This window comes from Alosa alosa, chromosome 12 (assembly GCF_017589495.1).
Source record: "Alosa alosa isolate M-15738 ecotype Scorff River chromosome 12, AALO_Geno_1.1, whole genome shotgun sequence".
Classification (NCBI taxonomy): domain Eukaryota; kingdom Metazoa; phylum Chordata; class Actinopteri; order Clupeiformes; family Clupeidae; genus Alosa; species Alosa alosa.
The window spans coordinates 7,759,419-7,783,333 of NC_063200.1; the positions used below are offsets into that span (position 1 = coordinate 7,759,419).

Consider the following 23,915-nt stretch of genomic DNA (forward strand, 5'->3'; position numbering starts at 1 on the left):
ATGACCTATTTATTTTCTATCCTCCCGCCCCCCAGCTATCAATCAACACAAAGCCTGTGTTGTTGTAGCCTAGTCTCCTAACAACCGGTGCTTGAAAGTTCCTAGGCAAAGATTCTGGAATACTAATAGCCCCTGTGGACTTCACCGAGTGTGTCATAGTAGAGTGGAGCGCACCCGTCGCGTCATAATTAGCACTGTGTTTGGGCCGAACCTTTTTCCGAACGTCTTGGGAGGACATGGTAGAGGACACACAGCAGTAGAGAGGAAGGACGAAATGTAGGTTAGTCCCAGGAGTTTCCCCTGACCCTAAGTAACCATGGACCATTCAGGTAGGTTGAAAGGACAGCACCAACTGTACGCCTCTAGACGGCGACAAAATGTTTTTTCTTTTTATGCAAGGTAGCATTTGTCGGTTCTTATGTGTCATCATTATCTAGCCTAATATTAAACTCAGACATAACTAGGCTGCTATATTTTTTTTAAAGATGCAAAGCAGTGGGATCCATACCAGACATCTCACAGACGTGACTTTGTTTACCGACCCAACTCTTCAGAGCCCGTTTACGGGTAGGCACATGTAAAGGCTATGCAAAACATTTAGAATTCTTAAATTCGAATTATGCCTCCCATCTCTCGGTTGTTGTTTTTTTCTCCAACATATTAGCACTTCAACTTCAAAGGTTCACAGAAATCCATATACACTTGATAAGCCTGTGGATACAAAAACTGTGTACAATGAGGAGTTCAGTTGGAAACCAACGTCCAAACCTGCTTGCATAACTGGAACAGTTTCTGGCAACAGAAGAAACAATCCCCACCCGAGTGAGGTGTGTAGCCTTTACCAGCCTGGTAGCCTATAGCAATAAATGTGCATGGATGCCTCTGCAGTAACTCTAGCATTCTGATGCTATTTCCTAGTCTTTCATGGTATGGCGGCTGTCCAGAGGGCTATGGTCTGCTTATAATGGAAAGCCTGGGACAAGCCTCCCCTCTGAGCAGCAGATAACTGATGCTCTTTCTGCCCAGTATCGCTCTACGTATCGCACTGACTACTTGGGCATCCCTCAAGGTATGATTTGTATATATATTATATTATATTATATTATATTATATATATATATATATATATATATATATATATATATATATAATATAATATAATATAATATAATACGTATATATATATGAAGGCAAGTGACTGATACTTGGGCATCCCTATCTATCTATCTATCTATCTGATTTGTATATATATTTTGTTTTTAATTGCTTACAATTCTCCATGACATCACAATTTGCCTACACACAGAATATACTTCATAGAATAAAAATGTAAAAAAGGTTGTTGCTGCATCTTCTCAGATGTTGTTCAAACCATGTCTATATCATGAAAGGGTCCCAAAATCAAGGCTTGTAAAATGTTTCTGTTCAAATCAATTCTATTTTTCAGCCCTTGATATTACTTCAGCCTAACAGCTTGAAAAACATTGAGCAATGTTTTGGCATCAATATCTTGAAAAGTGTTATTCATAGCCAGCCCAAACTGTGGGATGGAAGACTAACATGTTCTCAGTATGACTGAAACATTAAATTTAGGCTATGGCATGCTCATCGATTATGTACAAGGCCTTAGATTTGGAGAAAAAAAAAATGCAAAGAGAGTGACATTAAGGGTATCATAAACATGTTTTTTGTATGCATGGTATTAATCATTATGTTTTCAGGTATATAATCGGGCTGAAGATATTAAGGAAGGGAAGGTTGTTTTCAAAAGACTAAAATTATATGTGGGATAGCTAGAAGGAACTTGAAAATCTACAGTATGTGGAAGTAGCTCAATGTATGGACATTTACAAAGTGTCACAATTACCACAGATAATTAGATAGAGTTCCTCAGAAACAAGATAGATAGAGTTCTCAGGAGCAATTAAGAAGCAGATATATCAATGTGATTAAGTAAATGTATTTTTAAAGAAAACATGGTACAACATTGAGGCTTTTTACACTAAATTGTTAAACATTGAACTATTTTCTTTTCATTCTCCTTTCTGATTACCTGGTTAAAAACAAAAAAGAGTGAAGCCTGCTCCTACCAATTCACATTTAACACTTAAAGATAACATGAAGCGAATAGTTGTATGTAAAGTAGATTTACATTAGTGTTTTAATTGCAGGTGTCCAGAAACCCACTAAACTGAAACCTCTGAGCTTAGAGAAAATGGTCTCTTACACCATTGACACAGAGATGCGCCACAATTACTCCAAGCCGTCAAACAAGCCTGACCTCCAAGGCAATACGACTCGTTATGGATGCAATGCACTCCATGGAGTTGCCCCAAAAGGAATAGGTAAGGCAGAGACATGGTTAATGGAGGCATTTCAGCAGTAGCCACTATGGGTTTGTGTGTCAGCTGAACACAGCAGCATTCCGTCCTCTTTCAGTCCCCACGGTGGTTCACAGTCACATTAGGAACCAGGAGACCAGGAAGCAGCTGACAAGTTATGACATGCACTTTGGGGGAAAGACCACTGACATTTCAGAAGTACTCAGATCCCTTCAGCCACAGGAGTTGAAGCAGCTCTATCAACATCTTCCTCAAAAAGGTGAGGTTTGTGTAATACAAAAATGCAAAAGAAATAATTCCTATTTCCTTTACTGTCATAGAGAATAGGTAATAAAGGCCATTTTGGAGATTTAATAATGTAACAATTTGAATGTGTATAATTAGTACTCTATTTTTAGATTTATATTTCAGATGAATGACTGAATGTTTGTCTGAGACGTTTTCATTCTGTTTCTGTTTCACACAGATAAGGATGCTGTTGATGCTTTTCTGCTCATGACCTCTCGTCGTTCTCAGGTAAAGAAAGGAAGCCGTTCCCCACACTCTCCTTGTAAGCCAGACTGGTTGTCAGCTTGGGCAGGGCCCCTGTGAATGTTGCATGACCCCCTCATATTAAAGTGACCCACATGGACAATGTCTGTGTGCTCGTTTATGAGCATACATACACAAGCTAGCATTTGTGGTCTTCATCCATGAGAAAATAAAGTAATAAGACCAGTTAAATTACTGAGTCCTCTCACTCTCTACGTTTGTGTAATCTCATATTTGAGCTGAACACCAAACAAAACACACCGGACAGCGAGTGAGCAACCTCACACAGTGTTTTGGAATGGTTTGGGGGACGGATTACTAAATACTGTTTGTTTACAGTTCAGGGAATCAGGGGGGTATTCCATCAAGCAAGCTAAATGCAAATCCTGACTTATTTAGATAAATCTCGATAATTTAAGTGAGAGTTCCGTTCCATTCCTCAAGGGAATCCCAGCTTGGTAACCGTGGTGATTTATGACACGGAGCAGGTTAACTTTCATCTTAAAGGGGAATTCAGAGCACAACTTACTTGGCTAACTGCATGATAACTAGTGTTCAAAATGGATCACCTGCTGCATTGGACCTCATTATTATTATTATTACTTTCAAAGGCACCTTATTGTCTGAGTACAGTAGTTTGAAGGCAATGGAATGATTCACTCATGTCGACAGGATGCAAGTGCAATTTATTCCACAAAGCTTGCAAGTTACAAAAATTAACTCACAAGGAGTAGGCACAACCAAAAACAACAAAAAGCTGAAGAGATAAAATGTACCTCACAGTGAGGAATAATAACAGCAGCACATAACCCAACAATGTTAAAGTACTGTCTGGAACTGAGAGAAGATAAAGCACAACTAATTGGTCTTGTGAATGGAGGATGGGTGTGCCCTTGGATTGGGAGCTATGGGAGTTGCTGGAGTAGGCATGACATCTAGATTGCTATTGAGATTCAGCCAGCATGCCCACAGTGTTAAAAAAGCACTAGAAATTGTATAATTTTGCATAATTGATTATGAATTGTATTAGTTTCAGAGGACAGCAAAATATTCATTGGAATGTGAAGGGATATGATCACTGTGAAGTGGCAGATTTATATGGCAGGCTATTCCCAACTATGTTCTTGTATTTTCTCTTGGGCGAACTTGCATAAACACAAAAACTAGCCAACATTAGACACGTGTACAAGGCCCCAGGGGTGTTACAATTCTTCCATTGTATTTTGTTACAATGTAACAATGTAATTTGTTACAACATTTAAACACCTCTCCAATAATCAGCCTTCATAATTTGTCTTTTTAAGTTGACGGCACAAGTGTTCTAAGAGTTGCTTTGTTTTCTACATTTATTTTGAGCCCGATTAAATCTATGTGAATGTAGGTTTCATCTTCCTTTCAACTTTTCATTCTTATCTTTCATCGGTAAATGACTGTAGGTGGATCTGCTGTGCTCACTGCCTTTTTCATGCTGCTGGTTTTGTATACACATGGATGCTGATAGGATAGTGTCTCTGACACACCCACCGAACAAGAGAAAAATGCCTCAAAAGTCTGTTGCACATCGTTGCACCCATTGTGACCAAACATGTTGTTCAAACCAGAAATCTTAGCAAAACAGAGCAGAATGTTTTGCTTTTGAACATGCCTTTGCTAAACAGGAGCAGATAATCATTCCTCATACGCTGTTTGGCTGGTCACATATTAGCTACGTTAAACAAGTGTTTATGGCTTAGACATTGGCTACTGTAGATTAGAAAAGTTCAAACTGACCCTTCAAATGTATGGCCCTAAATGTTTTTTAGGGGGTCTCATGGCTGGTAGGAAGAACAAAGAAAGGCATGCGTTAAAGCACTGTAGATTCCCTCGTATCATAGGCTGAAATATCCTGGATCTGGAGTATCCTCATAAAGCCAGCAGTCTCAGCAGCCACTGCAGAGAGAAAAGATAGAGGTTATTTTGATTGACAGGCAGCGTCCAGTAACAACTCTGGGAACCAAGATTTTAACTTGTCATGCCCGGCTTTGCCCTGCTGGGTGTGCTCACTCCACCTTTGATAAAATATGTTTGGGCGGTCTCTCTCCCCCCAGTCTGAAGGGGGAGCTGTCTGTTTTCAGTCCATCTGGTCTAGACAGCAGCTGATTGGCGAGACTGTTTAAAAACATCTCCTGCCAGTTGTTCGCTCTCTGCCATGCACAGCTCTGCTTGGTTCTGCTCTGCGCAGTGCGTTTGCTCTGCTCGGCTGGGCTTTGCTCTGGCCTCCATGCTGGTGGCAGCACCATCCTTTTTGCCTTTTTGCATTACACACAGCCTACACTTTACTGATCTGCACTACACTTTTGATTACATTTCTCTTGCTTCTCATTTACTGACTTGTTACACTTATTTATTCAAATTATGTTTTCATCAAGTTAATGTTTTAATAAATTATTTTGGATTTAACCTAACAAATGGTCTGGTCTCCCCTACCGTATGTCATTACTACTGTGAGCCAGGTAGTCGTGACAAACTTTCTAAATTAATAATAACAGAATGGTCTTAGAGATAACAGTCATGTATCAGCATCTTTAGTGTTTGTCTCCTATTGAGAATTAGATTCACCTTAGTGCCCTGCTTGTAAATAATGACACTAGTTTACTATCATTATATTATCACTGATGTATCACAGCATGCTTCACCACATCTAATCACTGTCCACATTAAGATAAGAAGAAGAGGGAGATCAAAAAGAGATCAGATTAGAGATGAACTGAGTCAGAATGAAGATATACTCACAGTTTTCAGCCCTGACTTCTTCTTCTCAAGATTCTCCGACTCATACAGTTCTGAGGAGAGGGAACAAACACAGTCCATCACAAGCCATTGGCAAAAGCCTTACTCTGTGACAGGTAGAGAAAGGTAACAAAACAATGATCAAATAAGTCCAGGCTGGTTGTGTGTGGAAGGCTGGGCTGGCTCACCATGGAGTGCTCTCAGCCTGGTGACACAGGAGACAAAGCCATGGAAGGGCAGATGGATCTCCCCAGACCCAAAGCGTTCCCAAACCACCTTCACGACCTCACTGTCACACTTCAAACCTAAGGAGGAGAGCGAAAGAGGTCTGGCTTTATAGGAAAGGAGTGATACCAATGCAATTACATGGGTGGAGGAAAGCAAATACTGTATTTGATGTTCTGACTTCGACATACAAAAATACAGACAGGGGTCCCATTCCTCTGTCCTCTGGAACATAAATGAGCACCCTCAATTTCCAGATGTTACTTATGTATGCATACCTGATGCATTCAGGGCTTCAGTGAGCTCAAAGGGACTCATAGTTCCGGATGAGTCCTCATCATGTTTGAAAAAGGTTGACTTTGAGAGTGGAAAAAGGTAAAGAGAAAACCAGTTATATGTTTATGTTTTCTTAGCGGACGCTTTTATCCAAAGCGACTTACAACAATGACAGTAAACATTACAGTACATTAACATTAGAAATAATAACTGAAAGTGAAGTCAAATAATGATAAACTAGATGTACCGCATAGCGGTACAAAATATGACCGCCGCTCAGTCCTGTACATCCGATCCGCGAAAATAAATCACACTTCAATTTGTCTCCATATTTTACTCCATCCTCCACTCTTGAAACTTTTGTGTATGCTTGTTTGGCATGCCTGAGTGTGTGTGTGCGGCTGCACAGAAAGTAGCCTACTGGTGCTGAAAAGGTGAATAGATTGTAGAATAGCCAAAGAAGATGTAGCATTGTTATAAAACCTTTAAAATCTCTAAACAATCACAAGTAGGGCAGTTCATCACAGTTCATCCATTGCAACTGGATTGATGAAAGGTCACTTACACCTGTAGGCTACATTGTATTTGGGAAAAGCAAAAGGTATCAGCATAATGTTATTTATTTATTTATTTATTTATTTTTTATGTATTTATAAACAAAAACAGTTCCATGCGTTTTCAACAGCTATCAAAAAACAAAGGTCATTTTGGATGGATGGATGGATTTTTTTGTGAATATTTCTTCTTCTACATAAGATTTTAGTCATCTTTAGTTCATGTAATACTTTATTGTCAATGCACAAATTAAGTAACAGTAGTCTGAAACGCTATTGTTAATGCACAAATTAAGTAACAGTAGTCTGAAACGAAAATGCTGTTTTACATCTAACCAGTGGTGCAAATAACTGACATGTCCAAATGGGCCTTGATGAAATGCGCGCCACTAGACTGTTCATACACATTTTAACGGGCCAAAGTTGAAGAGCTTTTGTCCGTTATTGTTCGTGGCAAATATAGGCTGATTCATGTTCCCTTGCATTGTGTAACTGAGGTCCATGGCTAGTCTGGCTTTCATCAGACCAAGCTCAATCTTTAAGAAATCAAAAAATAAATAGCGGAGCAGATCAGGCTGGGTTCACCAGCCTAGTCCATAGGCACCGATATTATTTAATTTTCAGATTGAGATATACACGCCTGGCTATTCTAAATGCAAAATGCATTAGGGAGTTATGACAAAACTGTAACTAACAAACTAGATCCTATTAGAAAGCTGTTAGCTTCCCCTAAGCTACAGGTAGGGATTATAGGGTAGGCCCATTTACAACATAAATTGTCAATAGGCTATGCTGGCTTACACAAATAAAATCTCCTTTGGAAACCAATGGCTTACGAATTTTACAGTATCAAGCTGGACTTAAACTGCCATATCGCGGGCGAAAAGTTGTAATAACATTCACGCAGCTCCATGAGTCAAGGAGCGCCAATGAAGTAGCCACTTCTAAATGGGACCCACTACACATAGCTTAAGGTGTGTTGCTAAAAGCAGCCATAATGAAATGAAGGTGTCATTGTTTGATACTTCACACACACGCTTTTTTAATTTCACAGACTACAACTACCAAGCTGTAATCAAAGCACATCGATTCCCCTCTCACACCCTGCACGCACTTAAAACTAAATAAACAGGCGCCTCAGTCTCACGATGTATAGGCAAAACTGTATCAGACCGGTGTAACGCTGGTAAATCTTCCATTGCACAGAATGATTTTGTAGCACGCGTGCAATAAATGACAGTCGAAAAGATACAAACAGTGCTGCTATCAATTTGTTTATATAACCGCATTTATAGTTTTCTACAAATGCAATCAATCAAATGGGCCTCTACCACTCAACCAACGCTAACGTAACATTACCTAGGTCCTTATTGATATTACAAGATTAACGTACCTGCAGTAAAAACCAAGCATGTCCGATAAACATCCTCAGATTTATTTCGGCTTCAAGAAGAAATGGGAATTAAACTTCATGTGAACATCGCCCTGTCCTTATTAGATGTTCGCTGCGTAAATTACAGTCCTTGTAGGAAGTGTCCATTGTTTTCCCCAACCCACTTTTAACTTCCAACAAAATTACGCCTCACTGCAACGATGCTTCATCTAGTGGACAAACGACTACTTATCGCCAATACTGAAAAATGCAGCCATGATGATGATGATGAATATTTATTTTGGCTTTCTTTTGATCCTACTGAATTTGTAATTATGTATCGGCCGCTCTAATACCGATAGTATGTGGGTGCCTGTGTGTGTGTTTGTTTATGTGTGCACCGCCATTTACAGGCCAATGAGTGTACAGTCACTAAATGTACACATAACCTAATTTTTTAGACCCCCCCATGGATGAAATTCTACTAAACTTGGCATACCCCCAGACCCCAAGAGAATGCCAGGTCAATCATACACATAAAATTTGGTGCAGTTCTGAACATCTTAACTGAAGATAGGGCGATTAAAGCAGAATAATATTGCATTTTCATTTTTACCGGGGTGCAAATCACAAATGAGTGATTATGAGCTAGGTTTATGTGGCCCTTGAGACCAACATACCATAAAAAGAACTGTGTCTGCCCACAGAGAACTGTGTCTGCCCTACACTCCCTTCGGGGTCCAGTCCAGCTGGGGCTGCAGATCAAAACGAAAAAAATACGGTTCCATGCTATCCATGTAGTACATGCCCACCGTTTTGTGTACCCCGGTCTTTCAGTGTCCCGGGAATCCTTGTTGGTGTACGTCACTAAATGTACACATACGTTATTTTATTGTAGGGCCCCCATTGACCGAAAGTACACAAAACTTGGCATGCATTCGGAGGGTGTCATAATGATCCTACACTTTTTAATTTCGTGCAGTTTTGACCTTGTCAGCCAGAGATATTGTGATGAAAAACACCTAATTTTTGCTTTTTAATTTTAACTAGGTGGCGCTATACATGAAATAAGTGGTAATGGGATGGGTTGACATGCCCCTTAAGACCAACATGCAAAAAGGTGGACCTCCTAGGCCCTACGGTTCTCGAGATATTCACAGAAAACTGTCTCCGGCCACCTACAGGCCAGTTGGTGTATAGTAACATAAATTAATTTATTGTGTGGCCCCCCATGAACGGAATTCCACAAAACTTGGCGTGCATACAGAGGGTGTCATAATGATCCTACACTTCCATTTTGTGCAGTTTTGACTATGTTAGGTCACAGATACCTTGCCAATTACAACACCTCATTTTTTACTTTTTTGTGTTTAACTAGGTGGCGCTATACATGAAATTAGTGGTTATGGAATGGGTGACATGGCCCCTTTAGATCAACATACAAAAAAAGGTGGTCCTCCTAAACCTTACGGTTCTCGAGATATTCACAGAAAATCTGGTCTGCCCTACCCTCCTTTCGGGGGTCCAGTCCAGCCGGGGCTGCAGATCAAAACGAAAAATGATGGTTCCATGCTATCCATGTGGGGTTACATGCCCACCAAGTTTTGTGTACCCCGGTCTTTCAGTGTCCCGAATCATTGTTGGTGTACGCCACTAAATGTACACATAATGCTATTTTATTGTAGGGCCCCATTGACCGAAAGTACACAAACTTGGCATGCATTCGGAGGGTGTCATAATGATCCTACACTTTTAATTTCGTGCAGTTTTGACCTTGTCAGCCAGAGATATTGTGATGAAAAAACACCTAATTTTTTTGCTTTTTAATTTTAACTAGGTGGCGCTATACATGAAATAAGTGGTAATGGGATGGGTTGACATGCCCCCTTAAGACCAACATGCAAAAAAAGGACCTCCTAGGCCCTACGGTTCTCGAGATATTCACAGAAAACTGTCTCCGGCCACCTACAGGCCAGTTGGTGTATAGTAACATAAATTAATTTATTGTGTGGCCCCCATGAACGGAATTCCACAAAACTTGGCGTGCATACAGAGGGTGTCATAATGATCCTACACTTCCAATTTCGTGCAGTTTTGACTATGTTAGGGTCACAGATACCTTCAATTACAACACCTCATTTTTACTTTTTGTGTTTAACTAGGTGGCGCTTATACATGAAATTAGTGGTTATGGAATGGGTTGACATGGCCCTTTAGATCAACATACAAAAAAATGGTCCTCCTAAACCTATACGGTTCTCGAGATATTCACAGAAAACTGTGTCGCCCTACCCTCCTTTCGGGGTGCAGTCCAGCGTGGGGCTACAGATCAAAACGAAAACGATGGTTCCATGCTATCCATATGGGGTTACATGCCCACCAAGTTTTGTCTACCCCGGTCTTTCAGTGTCCCGAATCATTGACGGAAATTTGGACATCGCGAAAAAAAAAAAAAAAAAAAAAAAAATCTGACTAAACCTATATGACCCGCCCACTTTCTTGGCGGTCATAATAATAGATTAACAATACTGGTAATAACAATAATTATGACAATAATATGTACCTCCTGTCTATACTTTGTATATCACATTGCACTTTTCTGCTTTTTTGCACTTTTGGTTAGACGCAAACTGCATTTCGTTGTCTTTTTACCTGACCTCTGCACAATGACAACAAAGTTGAATCTAATTTAATCCAATAGCAAGTCTTCATAATAACAATAAACATAAACATGTACAAACATGTAAAAAAAATAATGAATTGATTAGATACTTAACATACTGACTTAAAGAAGCCAATCTGCCACCTATTGTATCATCCCCAATATGTCTCCCTTATAATGACTGATACAAAATATTTGAAAATCAATGAACAACTGACTTGTAGGTTTCGCAGTGATGTCACCAGCTTGAGAGCCTGTGTGCGGTCCAGCCTGGCCTTTCCTCTGGTCTGTGGGGCATTATTAAGGATCAACCATGCATACTCAGATACGCAGAAGACAGAACAAGAGCTAGTGCAAGACATGTGGGAAGGATACATCTTCTCCTAAAACAAGCTGTCGGCACGTCTCCAGAGGAAGATGATAGTCCTTCTCCAAAACTGGGAGAAAAACTTTCTGTCAGTTGAATCAACCTTCAGATACTATGCATCATTGTAAGTATTAACCTTGTGCATTATTCTGCTGAAAAGCCTCCTCAAGAATGTGAAAATGTAAGTGGAAATGTGAAACCACTAGATGAGGTTGAAGATGGATGTCTTCATTCCAATGACACACAATCACAGCATACAGTTTTGCTGACAACTGACAGGGCTCAGAAGGATAGTTCTCCCCCTTGTGGTCAAACAAGATAACAGGACACCAATTACAAAATCAAACACGAGATGAATGTGAGTTGAAACCTGAGTTCACAAGCCTCATGAACGCTGCAGCATCGAGTCTGTCGTCCTAAAAAAAGAGCAGACCATTAGATTGTTTGCTGTGCTTTATTCAACCTAGTAATGAGACAATCTAATGAAGGGCTGCAGAAACTAATGCTGATCTAAACATGAAAATGCCCAACTGATAGGGCTGACATTGTTCATTCTCAGACATGCAGTGGTCATGTGGTAGGAAAAGGTGGGTAAACATGGAGAGAGATACACCCCTGTATGTATAGCTGTAGTTCAGAATACATGTTATGGTCATACGACTAATGCTGTAGATTAGATTTAGAGATTAGATGTGTCAGTGTAGTAGCACCACTGTGCTGTAGCACTTATTTGCCACCTCTGGATTGATGCTAACTGCATTTCAATGGCTATGTACCTGGTCTCTGTACATGACAAAAGGTTGAATCTACTCTATTCTTTAGATTTAGAGTTCAAATATGCCACCTTGAGTCTCATATTTACTGCTGTTTTACACAATTGTTAATGAAAGTGGAGGGCAGGACTTACAGAGACATCCTCCTGATCGAACCAGTTATTCACTCTCATTTGGTCCTCAGGCAGAGGTGGGTTTGACATCACAGTCTTTGAAGCAAAGATACACACACACACACACACACACAGAGAGAGAGAGACTGTGAGCTAAAAGGTATGATATATAACTCGTTGTATTTGTATTAATATTGAAAGTAATATGCTTTACATGTGGCACAAAAACACGCTTCATGAAGACTGGTGGACTCACCATGAAGAAGTTTGTGGAGCATGTGAACTTTTCACGTCTGTAACACAAGAAGCAATTCGCTTATTAAGTGATGATGCAATAATGGGATAATACATTTCTTTCTGGGTCCAACAGCTTTCAGAGCCACTTGTTTTTCTCCATAGACAGCAAAAATAAAATAAAAATTCCACTATTCAGCCTTTAAGAAAATTGTCATCCTACTACTCACTTGTTGCCTAAACTTAACAACCGAATAACTCTTTGGAATTCATATTACATTTTTAAAGCTTTTGCTAAATACTTATATAGCATCCTCACATTTATCCGAAAAGGGCACAATTAGGCCAAAATACAAGTATTTTTTTATAAACAACTAATATGTATCCAGTCTTCGAAGGGATTTTTTCTCTCTCTCACACACACACACACACACACACACTCACTCACTCGCTCTCTCACACACACACACAGACATTCTCCAAACATTGTCCAGCTCATTTTTTACCACTCACCCCAGTGTATTGCCAGTCTTGGCATAGATCCGGAGGAAGAAGTCCCCTGGCTGGTTGGGTCTGTAGGTGGACGGTATGATGACATAATTGCCTGGCTCCAGCAGTACTCTGTTATACACCCCCCGCACGGCCTGGTACTTGCCCGAGCGCCCCGCGGGTTTATTGGATGAGAAGAATGCCTCATCCAGCTTACCCACTTGGTTCTCCACCTGCAACCAAATATATACAGAAGAACAAAAGAGAAAGACACACACACACACACACACAATTAATACAGACGTCCTATTAGAACTTCCTATGAATATCATTATAACAATGATATTTAGATTATTTTACATTTCATAATCCTTAAAAACAGTGTCTCCGTATGAGGAATCTATGGGAAAGCAATGGAGCAAGAGACAAAAAAGGGATACAGGATTGTACGAATAAAAGAAAACATTTTTGACAAAAAATGATACACTCTTCAGAGCGGGGGCTGGGGCTGGGGCACCTGCACCGTACGCCGGCGACCCGGGTTTGATTCCCGCCCCGTGGGACTTTCCGGATCCCACCCCGACTCTCTCTCCCACTCACTTTCTGTCAATCTCCACTATCATATCTAATTAAAGGCATAAAAGCCCCCCCCCAAAAAAAGAAACTCTACCATATAATCAAAGCCTTCATCTGTAACAACATTTTATAAGTATATGTGCTCCTAGGAGCTTGGGACAATGGAGCATTGCTGTTCAGTCAGAGCAGCAGTGCACCATAGTAATATTTTGGTTACACTTTACTTGACAGTATCGACATAAGAGTGACATGACACTGTCATGAATGTGTCATAAACAAGTCATGAACATTTATTACATAAGACTTCTGTTATTAAGTGACATTCGTTTTTGTCATAACAAGTTAGGGTTAGGTGTAGAATTAGGGTTAGGATTTAGCCTGGGTGTTCCCATGCTGCCTTGCGCGCGATTTGATTCACGCTGCTAAGGCAGCCTGGAGACCATGGAGCAATTTTCGCTGAGATAGGGAACCAATCACAGAACAGGTGGGAAAGCAAGACGATGATGAGCTATGCACAGACGCATTTGATAGACATCCGTGGCACCCAATAAACGGATCTGGGCATTTTTTCAAATACGGTGAAAATGAACGTTTGGTTCCCAGACCACGTCTCATTGAGAAGTGGTGGCGCTAGCCAGGCTAGTTAGGATTAGGGTTCATGTGTCATGACAGTTTCATGTGTTCATGACCGTGTCATGTCACTCTTATGTCGATACAACATTTCTCACATTTTGATCTGCATATACCACCATTTTCCATGTTCCCCGCTCATCACTACCCACTCCTCTCTGCCACTCCTCTCTCACCTTGTAGATGTGGAAGGCGATGTGGAGGAACTGGACTTTGTTCTTGCTCCTGCGGTCTCTCTGCAGCAACTCCACCAGCAGCGTGCACTTCTTCCCTTTCTCCTTCTGATTCTGTGCAGCAGCATTTGCATCATCTTCATCGTCATAATCCTGTCCATCGACATCTGCTGCTGTCATTGATAGCTGATAGTTTGGGTTTGACCCTGCAAGATCACAGACATGCAAAACACATTTAAATATTATGGTTCCAAAACACTCATTTCCATATATAACACACGTTTGAATGAACGAGCTCGCGGGCACACACACACACTAACATCTACAGTGGGTACCAGTTAAGTTTGGACGGGTTCCTTCATGAATTACTCACCCCGGCAGAAATGGCACAAACTGCAGTTGACACAAACAACCACAAGGTGTCACTTGGGAGTTCTGCCACTACTATTTTTGATGTGACTTACTTACTGCTTCCATAACGCAGTTTCCAAGTCAGTCCAAGTCAGTAGAACAATCAGAGACAGTTGAGCCATTACCAAACATATATGATAATATAATAGCGTGAGTTTATGTATCTTATACCCTATTTGTCACGGTCACTTATAGATTTGATAGTGTAACGATAAGCGCATGAGACTTTCAGCGGGGGCACGGGATCTTAAATTGATCACGGTTTAGTTAAATCCAGTTTTCTATCATATCTCCTTAATATGCTTATAGAAAGACGAAGTCGGAAAAGTGCTTCAGAGAAAACGATTTATTGAAATAATGAACACACTTCTATCAAAATCTAACCAAGTGTTTTCAAGATAAAAAAACTCATATCTCCATTTGAATTTTAAAAAAAAGATTGACTTATTTTAAGACATCTCATCCTGAAAACAAGCAAATTTGTCTGCCATAAGAAATTTGTCCTAAAACAAGCAAATTTGTCTGCCAGTCGTTGAGCAAATTTGTCTTGATAAACTCCTTAAAATAAGTGCTTCAAAATGTTCTTTTGAGAAAAGTCTTTTCATACTAAAAACAATACCAAATAGATTTTTAATTTAATATAAGAAATAATGAACAGTGCAGTCTACATTCTATATTCTAGCCTAGGTTACGTAGGATAATGTATAACGCCGTCATTACTGGGAAAATATTCCCGACAGGGCGAAACCGACCCCGACAGCGGGAGGGGTCTTGTTCCGCCCCTGAAGGGACTTATTTTCAAAGTAATGACCGGGCGCTCTCTATACATTATCCCGCTTATTATAATGCTACTTGCCAAAACGAAATAATAAACTCCCCGCGATATGACTTTAGCCTACATAACCTAGCCTATTTGTTACCGCTTCATCGTGGCATTTGCTGAGAAACAAATAGTTAAGCAACAACACACGCTGCTGAACTTGAATCAAACATTCTTTAGAACACAGCTGATCAACCGCCTGCTTTCACGTTTGAATGAAGTTCCAGTCCTTTTGGCGTGAGTGATATGAAAGACATTAATCAGAACCACAAAACCCGTTGCCATTGACAGCGGTGATTAAATGCTTTGCCGGTGATTTATGAAGATTTAACATAGGCCCGAACGTTGGGAAGGCCCATTCATGTGAATGGAACTTTCTGCAGCACTTTGAAGAGCCGTGTAATAATGTCTACATTAAAGCATGTTGAATCCCTGGGAAGATCTGCGTGTTGTGCGGAGGAATTCGTTGATCTTTCTGATGCAGTCCTGTAGGTCACTCCTCCCCATAGCAAGAAATTTTCATTGCAGTTTTTCACATTCTGCGGCAGTCAGGGACGGATCATGGCTTGTGCCAAGTGTGCACGTGCACAGGGGCCCTCAGCCAATGGGGGCCCTCGGATTAAAAAAAAAATGCCATGAATTTAGGCTAGATTATGCCCGGTGCTAGCCTGGCTAGCGCCACCACTTCTCAATGAGACGTGGTCTGGGAACCAAACGTTCATTTTCATTATTTGAAAAAATGCCCAGATCCGTTTATTGGGTGCCACAGATGTCTATCAAATGCGTCTGTGCATAGCTCATCATCGTCTTGCTTTCCCCCCTGTTCTGTGATTGGTTCCCTATCTCAGGCGAAAATTTGCTCCATGGTCTCCAGGCTGCCTTAGCAGCGTGAATCAAATCGCGCGCAAGGCAGCATGGGAACACCCAGGCTAGCCCGGTGCTTCTGTCTGTTAATTTGCGGCACAACTGAATGATGTTATGGAACCACGGACCGAAAGAAAAATAAACTAAATGTTTTCCTGATCAATAAATACTTCTTAATTCATAAAATATAGAGGCATAACATTAGGTGGAAGTGGTAGGCTATGAGTGCTCATTCAATGTGTATGCGTGTTTACGAAAGTGAAACTGACCCACTCGTGGGTAGGTGAATGAAGTGGATTCCTGCAATGTTCATGAAAACAGCACAGCGATTGGATAGCCAAATAAATCGTGACTTGTTGTAGGCCTAACAGTAGCTTATATCGTAGCAAATAGCCTATGGCGATGCCGATGACAGATAGGCCTACACTTATTTCACTCGTCTCGCTGGGTGAGCGCATAATGTGGGCTGTTGCGCAAAGAAATTAATTAGGGAGATGATCTGCATCTCCATTTACCAAACGCTATAGTTTTGCTAACATCTCCACTGTTAACGTGAAATATGTCTCCATGCAAGGTAGTGTCAAGCAGCAGTGAAGTGAAAACCTTATCATGCAGGTAGCCAATGTTCACGTCACCTGAGTCAGACAGAAAACGTCAGATATGACAACTGTGTCCGGTCTGTTTGAAAAATGTTGCTGTAGACTGTTTGGACAGCAAAGGGAGATTACAACCTAATAGTAAAAACAGCTGCTGGAATTCATTTCTGTGTGGGCCTGAGTTATAATATATGACATAATGTACTACATTTTCATTGTGTGCAATTGTGCACCAGCCTGCACAGCGACAGCAAAGAGAGAAGCGCTGGCTGCACGCGCACGTCACTTGCATGCGCAAACGCGTCGCGGTCAGGGGGGGCTTTTTTGATATTGTGCACAGGGGCCCATATTTGTTTAATCCGTCCCTGCTTGTATCCTTGTAGCAAGCGAACTTCTCATGACTGCCGACAAAGTAGCTTACTGCCAGCTGACGAAGCTCTCATTTTAAAACATTACTGAGAGACAGGCACTGTACAATCAAGAAATCTTGCCACTGAATCCAAAACTATGTTTAACATTATGTACAAAGCTTATAGGTTACAGTGGACTAGCAGGTTGCAGGGGCTGCTAAAAACACAGAGAAACAACACACTGAAAACTCAGCCAATCACAGCCCTTGCTGTCGAACGCTTCGTCCGGTTCGACCGCGGAACACCACAGAGGACTTATGCTGCCCCCAAGCGGCTGCAGTTGTACTTACATTTCACCCAGCTGCGTGAATCACCTTGATCGTATAAGAAGTGATCGTGAATGAAGTGTCAATTTTTAACCAGTAGGCTACCCACTGTTTGCATCATCTTCATCGTCATCATCATCACCCTGTCCCTCGACATCTGCTGCTGTCAGTGATAGCTTAAAGTTTGGGTTTTTCCAAAATGACCCTGCAAGATCACAGACAGGCAAAACACATTTAAATATTATGGTTCCAAAACACTCATTTCCATATATAACACATATTTGCATGAACGAGCTCGCGGGCACACACACACACACACACACTAACGTCTATATTTGCGGCTGCCTCCTGCAGAGCAGCCCGGGATCCACGAGCCTTCGTACTCAGTGAGAAACCAGGAGGAGGCGGAGTCACTGTCGCTGCTCAGGGAGTCTGGCTTCACACTGCACAGCTCCACCATGTTAAAGAGGCTACTGAACGCCTCCACTGCAATCCTGCAAATCACACACACACACACACATTGTAAGTAATGTTTAAATAACACAGATTAATGGATAATAATGATCCCGTTTCCGACAACTCTTCAAATATGCACACAGACACACACAAATCCACACAGAGGTATGCCCATTGAGCAAAAACAAAAGTCAAACCCAGTAGTCTGTCAGGTTGAGGTATGTTCAACAAATTCATGATTTTGTTGTGCTTGTGCTATAGTCAAGGACTCACCAGAATTCCCCATCCTCCATATTTTGAAGCTGGAGTTTTTCAATTTCAGCCTTGGCAACCTTCTTCCAGTTCTTACACCTGAGCATTTCAGAAACAGATACACATTAAACAGAGATGTTAATTTGGTGTTTGGAAGTCATCATCATAATAATAATAATAATAAGAAGAAGATGATTAAAAAAAATTTAAAAAAATTAAAAACCATCCTTACTTGTCATTGTAATAATAAAATAAAATAAAAACCCATCCTTACTTGTCACTCCAGGGTCCACAATATTCCACAAAACCCCATGGATTACGCAATTTCACCAGCAGGACCTCAGTTGAGTCTATTTGTATCTGTAGACACATGCATGTTAAAGACATATTAAGGATTTTTCAATATGGCTGCCAGTGACAACAGTTTTCAGATACATTTTCTTACCAGAGTTGGATATATGATACTGATGATAGTCAACTAAATACCATACATATTTCCTGGAAGTTAGTACATGGATAATACATAGGCCTATAAGGCCCATAGGCCCAACGATGGTTATGAAAATGATAATTGCAATGAAGTTGCAATTATCATTTAATAATTTAATCATTTTATAATTTAACAGATCATATATCATATTTAACAGATACAAAAACACCTAATGGACTGAATAAAAAACTTGATTGGTTTGTGAATTATTGTCTGGTCCACAGAGGCTGAACAAACCTTGTTTGTGTCAGTGATGGCATAGGCGTGACCTCTCACTAGTCCCTCTGAAGTGATGGTCCCAATCTCACGCGAGGTCTTGGCCTGTAGACAGCACAAAGAAAACGAGGGGAATCAAGGTCATTTAAAACAGAGAATAATCATTCCAAATGTGTTAACAGATTTATTTTCCATATATAAAAATAAATCTTGTACCACAAATAAGATCATTGATTAAACACATTTGTACACTTCAACTGCATTCCGGTGTAATGCTGTTAGTGTCAGTGAAGGCACACTGAAAATATAAAGACCCCTTTCAGAATGAACAGAAACATTTGATGGTTTGTGTTATTATCACAGATAATATACTTCAGATGTGTATTTTTTACTGTGACTCTACTGTGAGATCTGAAGATGTTTGAGCAACATCTGTGTCCAATTGTCAATAATACAGTTTTTGCCTATTGCTTGCAAAACTTGCAACTTGCAAACACATTTTGCAAAACTTTGTTTCGTGTCAACTCAGCCGGTAAGTCAGTTATAGATTATGACGCCAATCACACAAGGTTCATATAAAAGCTTAAAACGCTTCAGCTGTAACGTTATTTGATGTCAAAGTGGCACCAAATAGACCTCTCCAGAATAAGTCCCGCCTCCGTAACTTCCGTATCCATCCAACTTCCGGGCGTCATTTGTCTATGGGAAATAACATGGCGTTTCGAAATATCATACCGGTAAAACATCTGTAGGTAGCGAAGTAGAAAAAGCTGGTGGGCAGATTGGCCTACACACTTCTGCCATCTAGTTTCCACTGGATTTTTTATTGGCCGGTGCGTTTAAGTAGTATACTATAGACTATACTACTTAAGCGGCACCGAAAATCAAAAATCCAATGGAAACTAGATGGCAGAAGTGTGTAACCAATCTGCCCTGCAGCTTTTTTTCTCTTTGTCACCTTAGTTTGACAGGTACGATCTTTCAAAACGCCATGTTATTTCCCATAGACATTTGACGACCGAAGGTTGGATGGATACGGAAGTTAGGAGGCGGGACTTATTCTGGAGAGGTCTATTGAATGGGGTCCAATGAAATGGCTAGGTGGAAAAGGTCTCCTATTTGGCCTAGTTGAGCAAAAAGCAGTTGATACAGGTGCAATCAGTTTAACTGGCCCTTTGATGGGTCCTAGTTGAGCAGCTGGAAGTTGATACAGGTGCAAATCAAGTTAATTAGCCCATTGTGATGTCATCAGCCCAATGTTAAGTCTATGGGGAAAAATAAGCTTGTTTTTTATTAATATCTCAAAAAGTATAAAGTTTACAAAAATAAAAAATACATTTCCCAAGTGTCCTTTTCAAAACCTACGTTACAAAGTTTGAACGAAGTTTCTACGTTAAACGGTTAAAGCTCAATTAGACGCAGAAATTTGGTGGGAAGAAGAAGAAGAAGAAGAAGAAGAAGAAGAAGAAGACTTCGGATAACAGAACAGTGCATTTTCATGCACTGTAAAAAGAAGAACAGTGATAATAGTCCATTTTTACATGCAATGCAATAAGAAGAAGAAAAAGAAAAAGACTTAACAGAACAGATAACAGAACAGTGAGCCAAAGTTTTGCAAAAAGTGCAAGCAATGGGCAAAAACTGTAAATCTTAAGTCTATGTTCTCTTTGTTCTTTGTGTTTCATAATGTTGTTCTCCACACTGTTTTTTAGTGTGAGAGCTCATAGACCAGTTGCACATTTCGATTTTGTTATTTGTTATGTAGGGCGGCTAATTCCGTAAACATGATGCTTGCAAAGTTCTCAAAATGGATCAACTGAGGCCTATTTGTGGCTGGCTGATTGGTGTTCAGTTTTGTAAGTCAGTATTTTCAGGTGTTGGGTGATTGAAAACACTTGTGTTTTGTATTTTGAATAGATGTGTTGTCATGGTACCCATGAGATTTAATTTATAAACGAAGAGTCTTATGAAATAGTGTGTAGTGTGCAGGAGCTAGTGTGTTGCAGAAAGGATCAAGTGTGTTGCAGAATTGTGTGTTGCAGACATGTGTAGTGTTCAAGCAATGGGCAAAAACTTTAAAATAAATCAGCCGTCCTGCATTATTTACGTTAATTTCTGTTCCCCAGGCCCAGAGTGCCAATATCAGCATTAAACTGGTTTGGACCTGGTAATGAAGAATATGATATGAAGGTGTGTGTGTGTGTGTGTGTGTGTGTGTGTGTGTGTGTCTGTCTGACTGTCTGGCTGTAGTACCTGTATAAAGCAGCTCAGCAAGGTCCCTCTAGACAGTGATGCAGTCAGTTGTCTCCAGAGCACAGGGGGCTTGTAGGCAGACACAAGCTGTGAGTATGCAATGCCTCCAGTGAAGTCCTCCATCCCCTCTGAGATATTACCACCTTTCAGACTGCTGTAGGATCCCATCAATCTCCACAAAACACATTTATAAGCACATAAACACCGTATCCCAGCATACCAATGGCAGTACTCATAAGCATACTGAGTGGCATGTAAAAACAAGTGTTATAGGAGCGGAGACAGATATGTAAACATCACATGAAGACACAATGAATTCAGCACAGTTATTAATCTGACACATCTAACACACACACAAACATATTCACGTACACACACGTCAAAGTGCTTAAAGCCTGCACTCACTTGGCGTAGGCTTTCTCCACCAGGGCGCTCCAGAACTCGTTTTTGCTGCGGGAGTAACTGAACAGCAGACGGCCGCCGCGCACCGGCAGCCGATCGTCCACCACCACCTCAACCCACTCCCCATACTGCCAGAACTGGGAGAGGGATGACACACACGAAAAGAACAGAACAGAGAAACACAATCAGATAGATAAATGAAGAAGGAGAGATGAAGATATGTGAAATGAATTTCATATGAATTTTCATACTATGTATTGTACTATATGACAACTGTTGTTTAAACTGTAACTCAGGTTTTAACACATTTTGTTCATATATACAGTTTGCAAGTGGAGTGTTTGCCTGTCTGACTGGCAAAGTTCCATTTGGGAGCCGTAATTAAATGATTGATCAAATATGCTGTTCTGCATTCTGTTTTACTCCCAATGTTTACTCCCATTTATATACCCCATACCAGTTTTGACTTCCATCCAGGTGCAAATTGTTTTTTTCCTGTTTGGTGACTGAAAACACGTCCACACCAGCCCACAGCTGGTCTGTTTCTGGGAGTGTTGCTAAGTTGGTAGTAAAACAGCTGGAGTAAAACCCCTGGAGCACTCACTTCTCTTGTCTCAACTCGTATCCTTGTCTCTTGTTTGTCATTTCCAATATCTTCTTTCCCCTTGACCGATCCCTTACTTTTTACTCTCTCTCTCTCAAGTCAGGTCATGCTTGCTGCAAAATAATTATGTTCATGTATAAAGGGTCTGGAAACTTCTTCTTTATTCAAACCTTAATTAAGTTTTAATTACGACCTAACCTTCAAGGCACCCCATAAAAGAGACCACATTTAATTTAATCTTATCAGTGATTGTATATTGATATATGTATGGTGACACACAGTTTTATATGCCTCATATACTAAAGTCTCCTGTTGCATGTCACAGCAGGATAAGTTAAGTGCATTTGACAGCTCTTACATGGAAATAAAAGATCCCAACATATCCCTCCGTCAAACTCTGCTCAGATGAAACCACCTTTACAAAAAGCTCAGGATGCATGGTGAGACAGGACAGTGCTGCCAAGAGCCAGCAGTTACCTGAATGAGGAAAATCACAACAATATTTGCACACACACACATGTTGTACACACACACACGCACGCACACACACACACACACACACACACACACACACACACACAGACACACTGTTGCAAGGGCAAATAGCCTGTGTGGGCACATTTCGCAGAAATTCCTAAAACTCAACCCTCACTATGCCAAATATGTTTTCCAAAACACTAAGAGATGTTGTGTTCCTGTGTTAATGTTACTCATCTGTATTCCAAGGACAAAATGTGCTGTAGGGGCTAGAGCATATTTGTAAAAAAATTAAAAATACACACAAACACACACACACAAACATCTCGGACACCCCCACCACCATTTTACATGGACATGCACATACTAAAACAGTAAGCATAGCTAACTGAATTAGAAAGGAGAGAACAAATTATGAAGACATTAATCCTTCCCCCCTGCAAGTCCAGTCAAGTTAGTCAATTGCTGTGGAACAGACCCAGAGGGAGGGGTGGCAGGACAGAGAGATAAGGAGAGAGGAAGAAGGGACATCTATCCAAATGCTCATAACCATCTCTCAGGGGAGTCCTTAGACATACTATAATAGGTATAGAGAAGCTGAACAGATATACAGAGTAGATAAATGGTGGATAGATAGAGTGCACACTCACCCAGCTGGCCCTGGCAGATATCTGTGGTGCCAATAGTGCCCTCCACAAATACAGCATTGTCACAGATCTCCTGCAGGAACATGGTAACAGGAGTTCATATTGAAGAGTAGAAACATCATAAAACACACAAAATGTATACTCACTAACCTGCAGGCAGCTACCTGAATAACTTTTAGGCAGTAACTGCTATTCATTTATTTTATGTTGAAATGTTAGCATTTGTAAATTCAGATATAACTTTTGCCTGCTTAAGCCCAGATATATCCATCTTCTATTCCATACCTATTCCTTGTTCATCTTCATTTTGACAAGAGGAAAATTAGTTACATGAACACTCAGATGATTTTAAAGAGCTTTGAAGGAGCTGACTATTGATACAATATATAATGGAGACGGATTATTTAACCTACCTTGGGTCGTAACCATGTCACCTTGTCAGTGTTGGGATCCACGGGCATTCCAATGGAGTTCTGGTCAGCAAGAAATGTAGTGTCGCAGAAGAGAGAACCAGACTTTAAACAGGCATCTCTCAGGGATTTGTAATCCTGATCTTTAAATTTCATGGGGCTCTCAATGGAGCGAAATTTGCTGCTAGCCATTTTTCCCAACAAATATGAATGAAAAAATAAAGGGTATAACTTCACAGTATGCACTGACTGAGA

The 23,915-nt window shown here is 40.5% G+C and overlaps 2 protein-coding genes across 3 annotated transcripts; one reads left to right on the forward strand and one right to left on the reverse strand.

The window, feature by feature from the left end:
- Nucleotides 1-172: 172 nt before the first annotated feature.
- On the forward strand, nucleotides 173-3,065 carry LOC125305171 (testis-expressed protein 26-like). Its single transcript, XM_048259804.1, has 7 exons — nucleotides 173-329; nucleotides 486-567; nucleotides 665-827; nucleotides 919-1,069; nucleotides 2,172-2,345; nucleotides 2,440-2,601; nucleotides 2,809-3,065. The coding sequence occupies exons 1-7, from the start codon at nucleotides 317-319 to the stop codon at nucleotides 2,931-2,933; spliced, it is 870 nt and encodes a 289-aa protein (XP_048115761.1). The 5' UTR covers nucleotides 173-316; the 3' UTR covers nucleotides 2,934-3,065.
- Nucleotides 3,066-3,540: 475 nt separating this feature from the next.
- On the reverse strand, nucleotides 3,541-23,915 carry capn12 (calpain 12). Of its 2 annotated transcripts, XR_007195350.1 has the most exons (22): nucleotides 23,664-23,915; nucleotides 23,254-23,323; nucleotides 22,485-22,603; nucleotides 21,526-21,659; nucleotides 21,121-21,292; nucleotides 18,889-18,972; nucleotides 18,436-18,521; nucleotides 18,183-18,260; nucleotides 17,781-17,947; nucleotides 17,563-17,658; nucleotides 14,090-14,292; nucleotides 12,732-12,940; nucleotides 12,241-12,277; nucleotides 12,006-12,080; nucleotides 11,469-11,514; nucleotides 11,107-11,168; nucleotides 10,950-11,018; nucleotides 6,146-6,224; nucleotides 5,831-5,947; nucleotides 5,646-5,695; nucleotides 4,715-4,802; nucleotides 3,541-4,295 (listed from the first exon to the last, which is right to left on the reverse strand). XR_007195350.1 is itself a non-coding variant. In XM_048259803.1 (21 exons), exons 1-21 carry the CDS (start codon nucleotides 23,850-23,852, stop codon nucleotides 4,776-4,778), a joined length of 2,169 nt encoding a protein of 722 aa, XP_048115760.1. In that variant the 5' UTR covers nucleotides 23,853-23,915; the 3' UTR covers nucleotides 3,541-4,775. The 2 variants fall into 2 exon arrangements, 1 of the variants encoding a protein (XP_048115760.1); XM_048259803.1 differs by having other exon boundaries at nucleotides 3,541-4,802.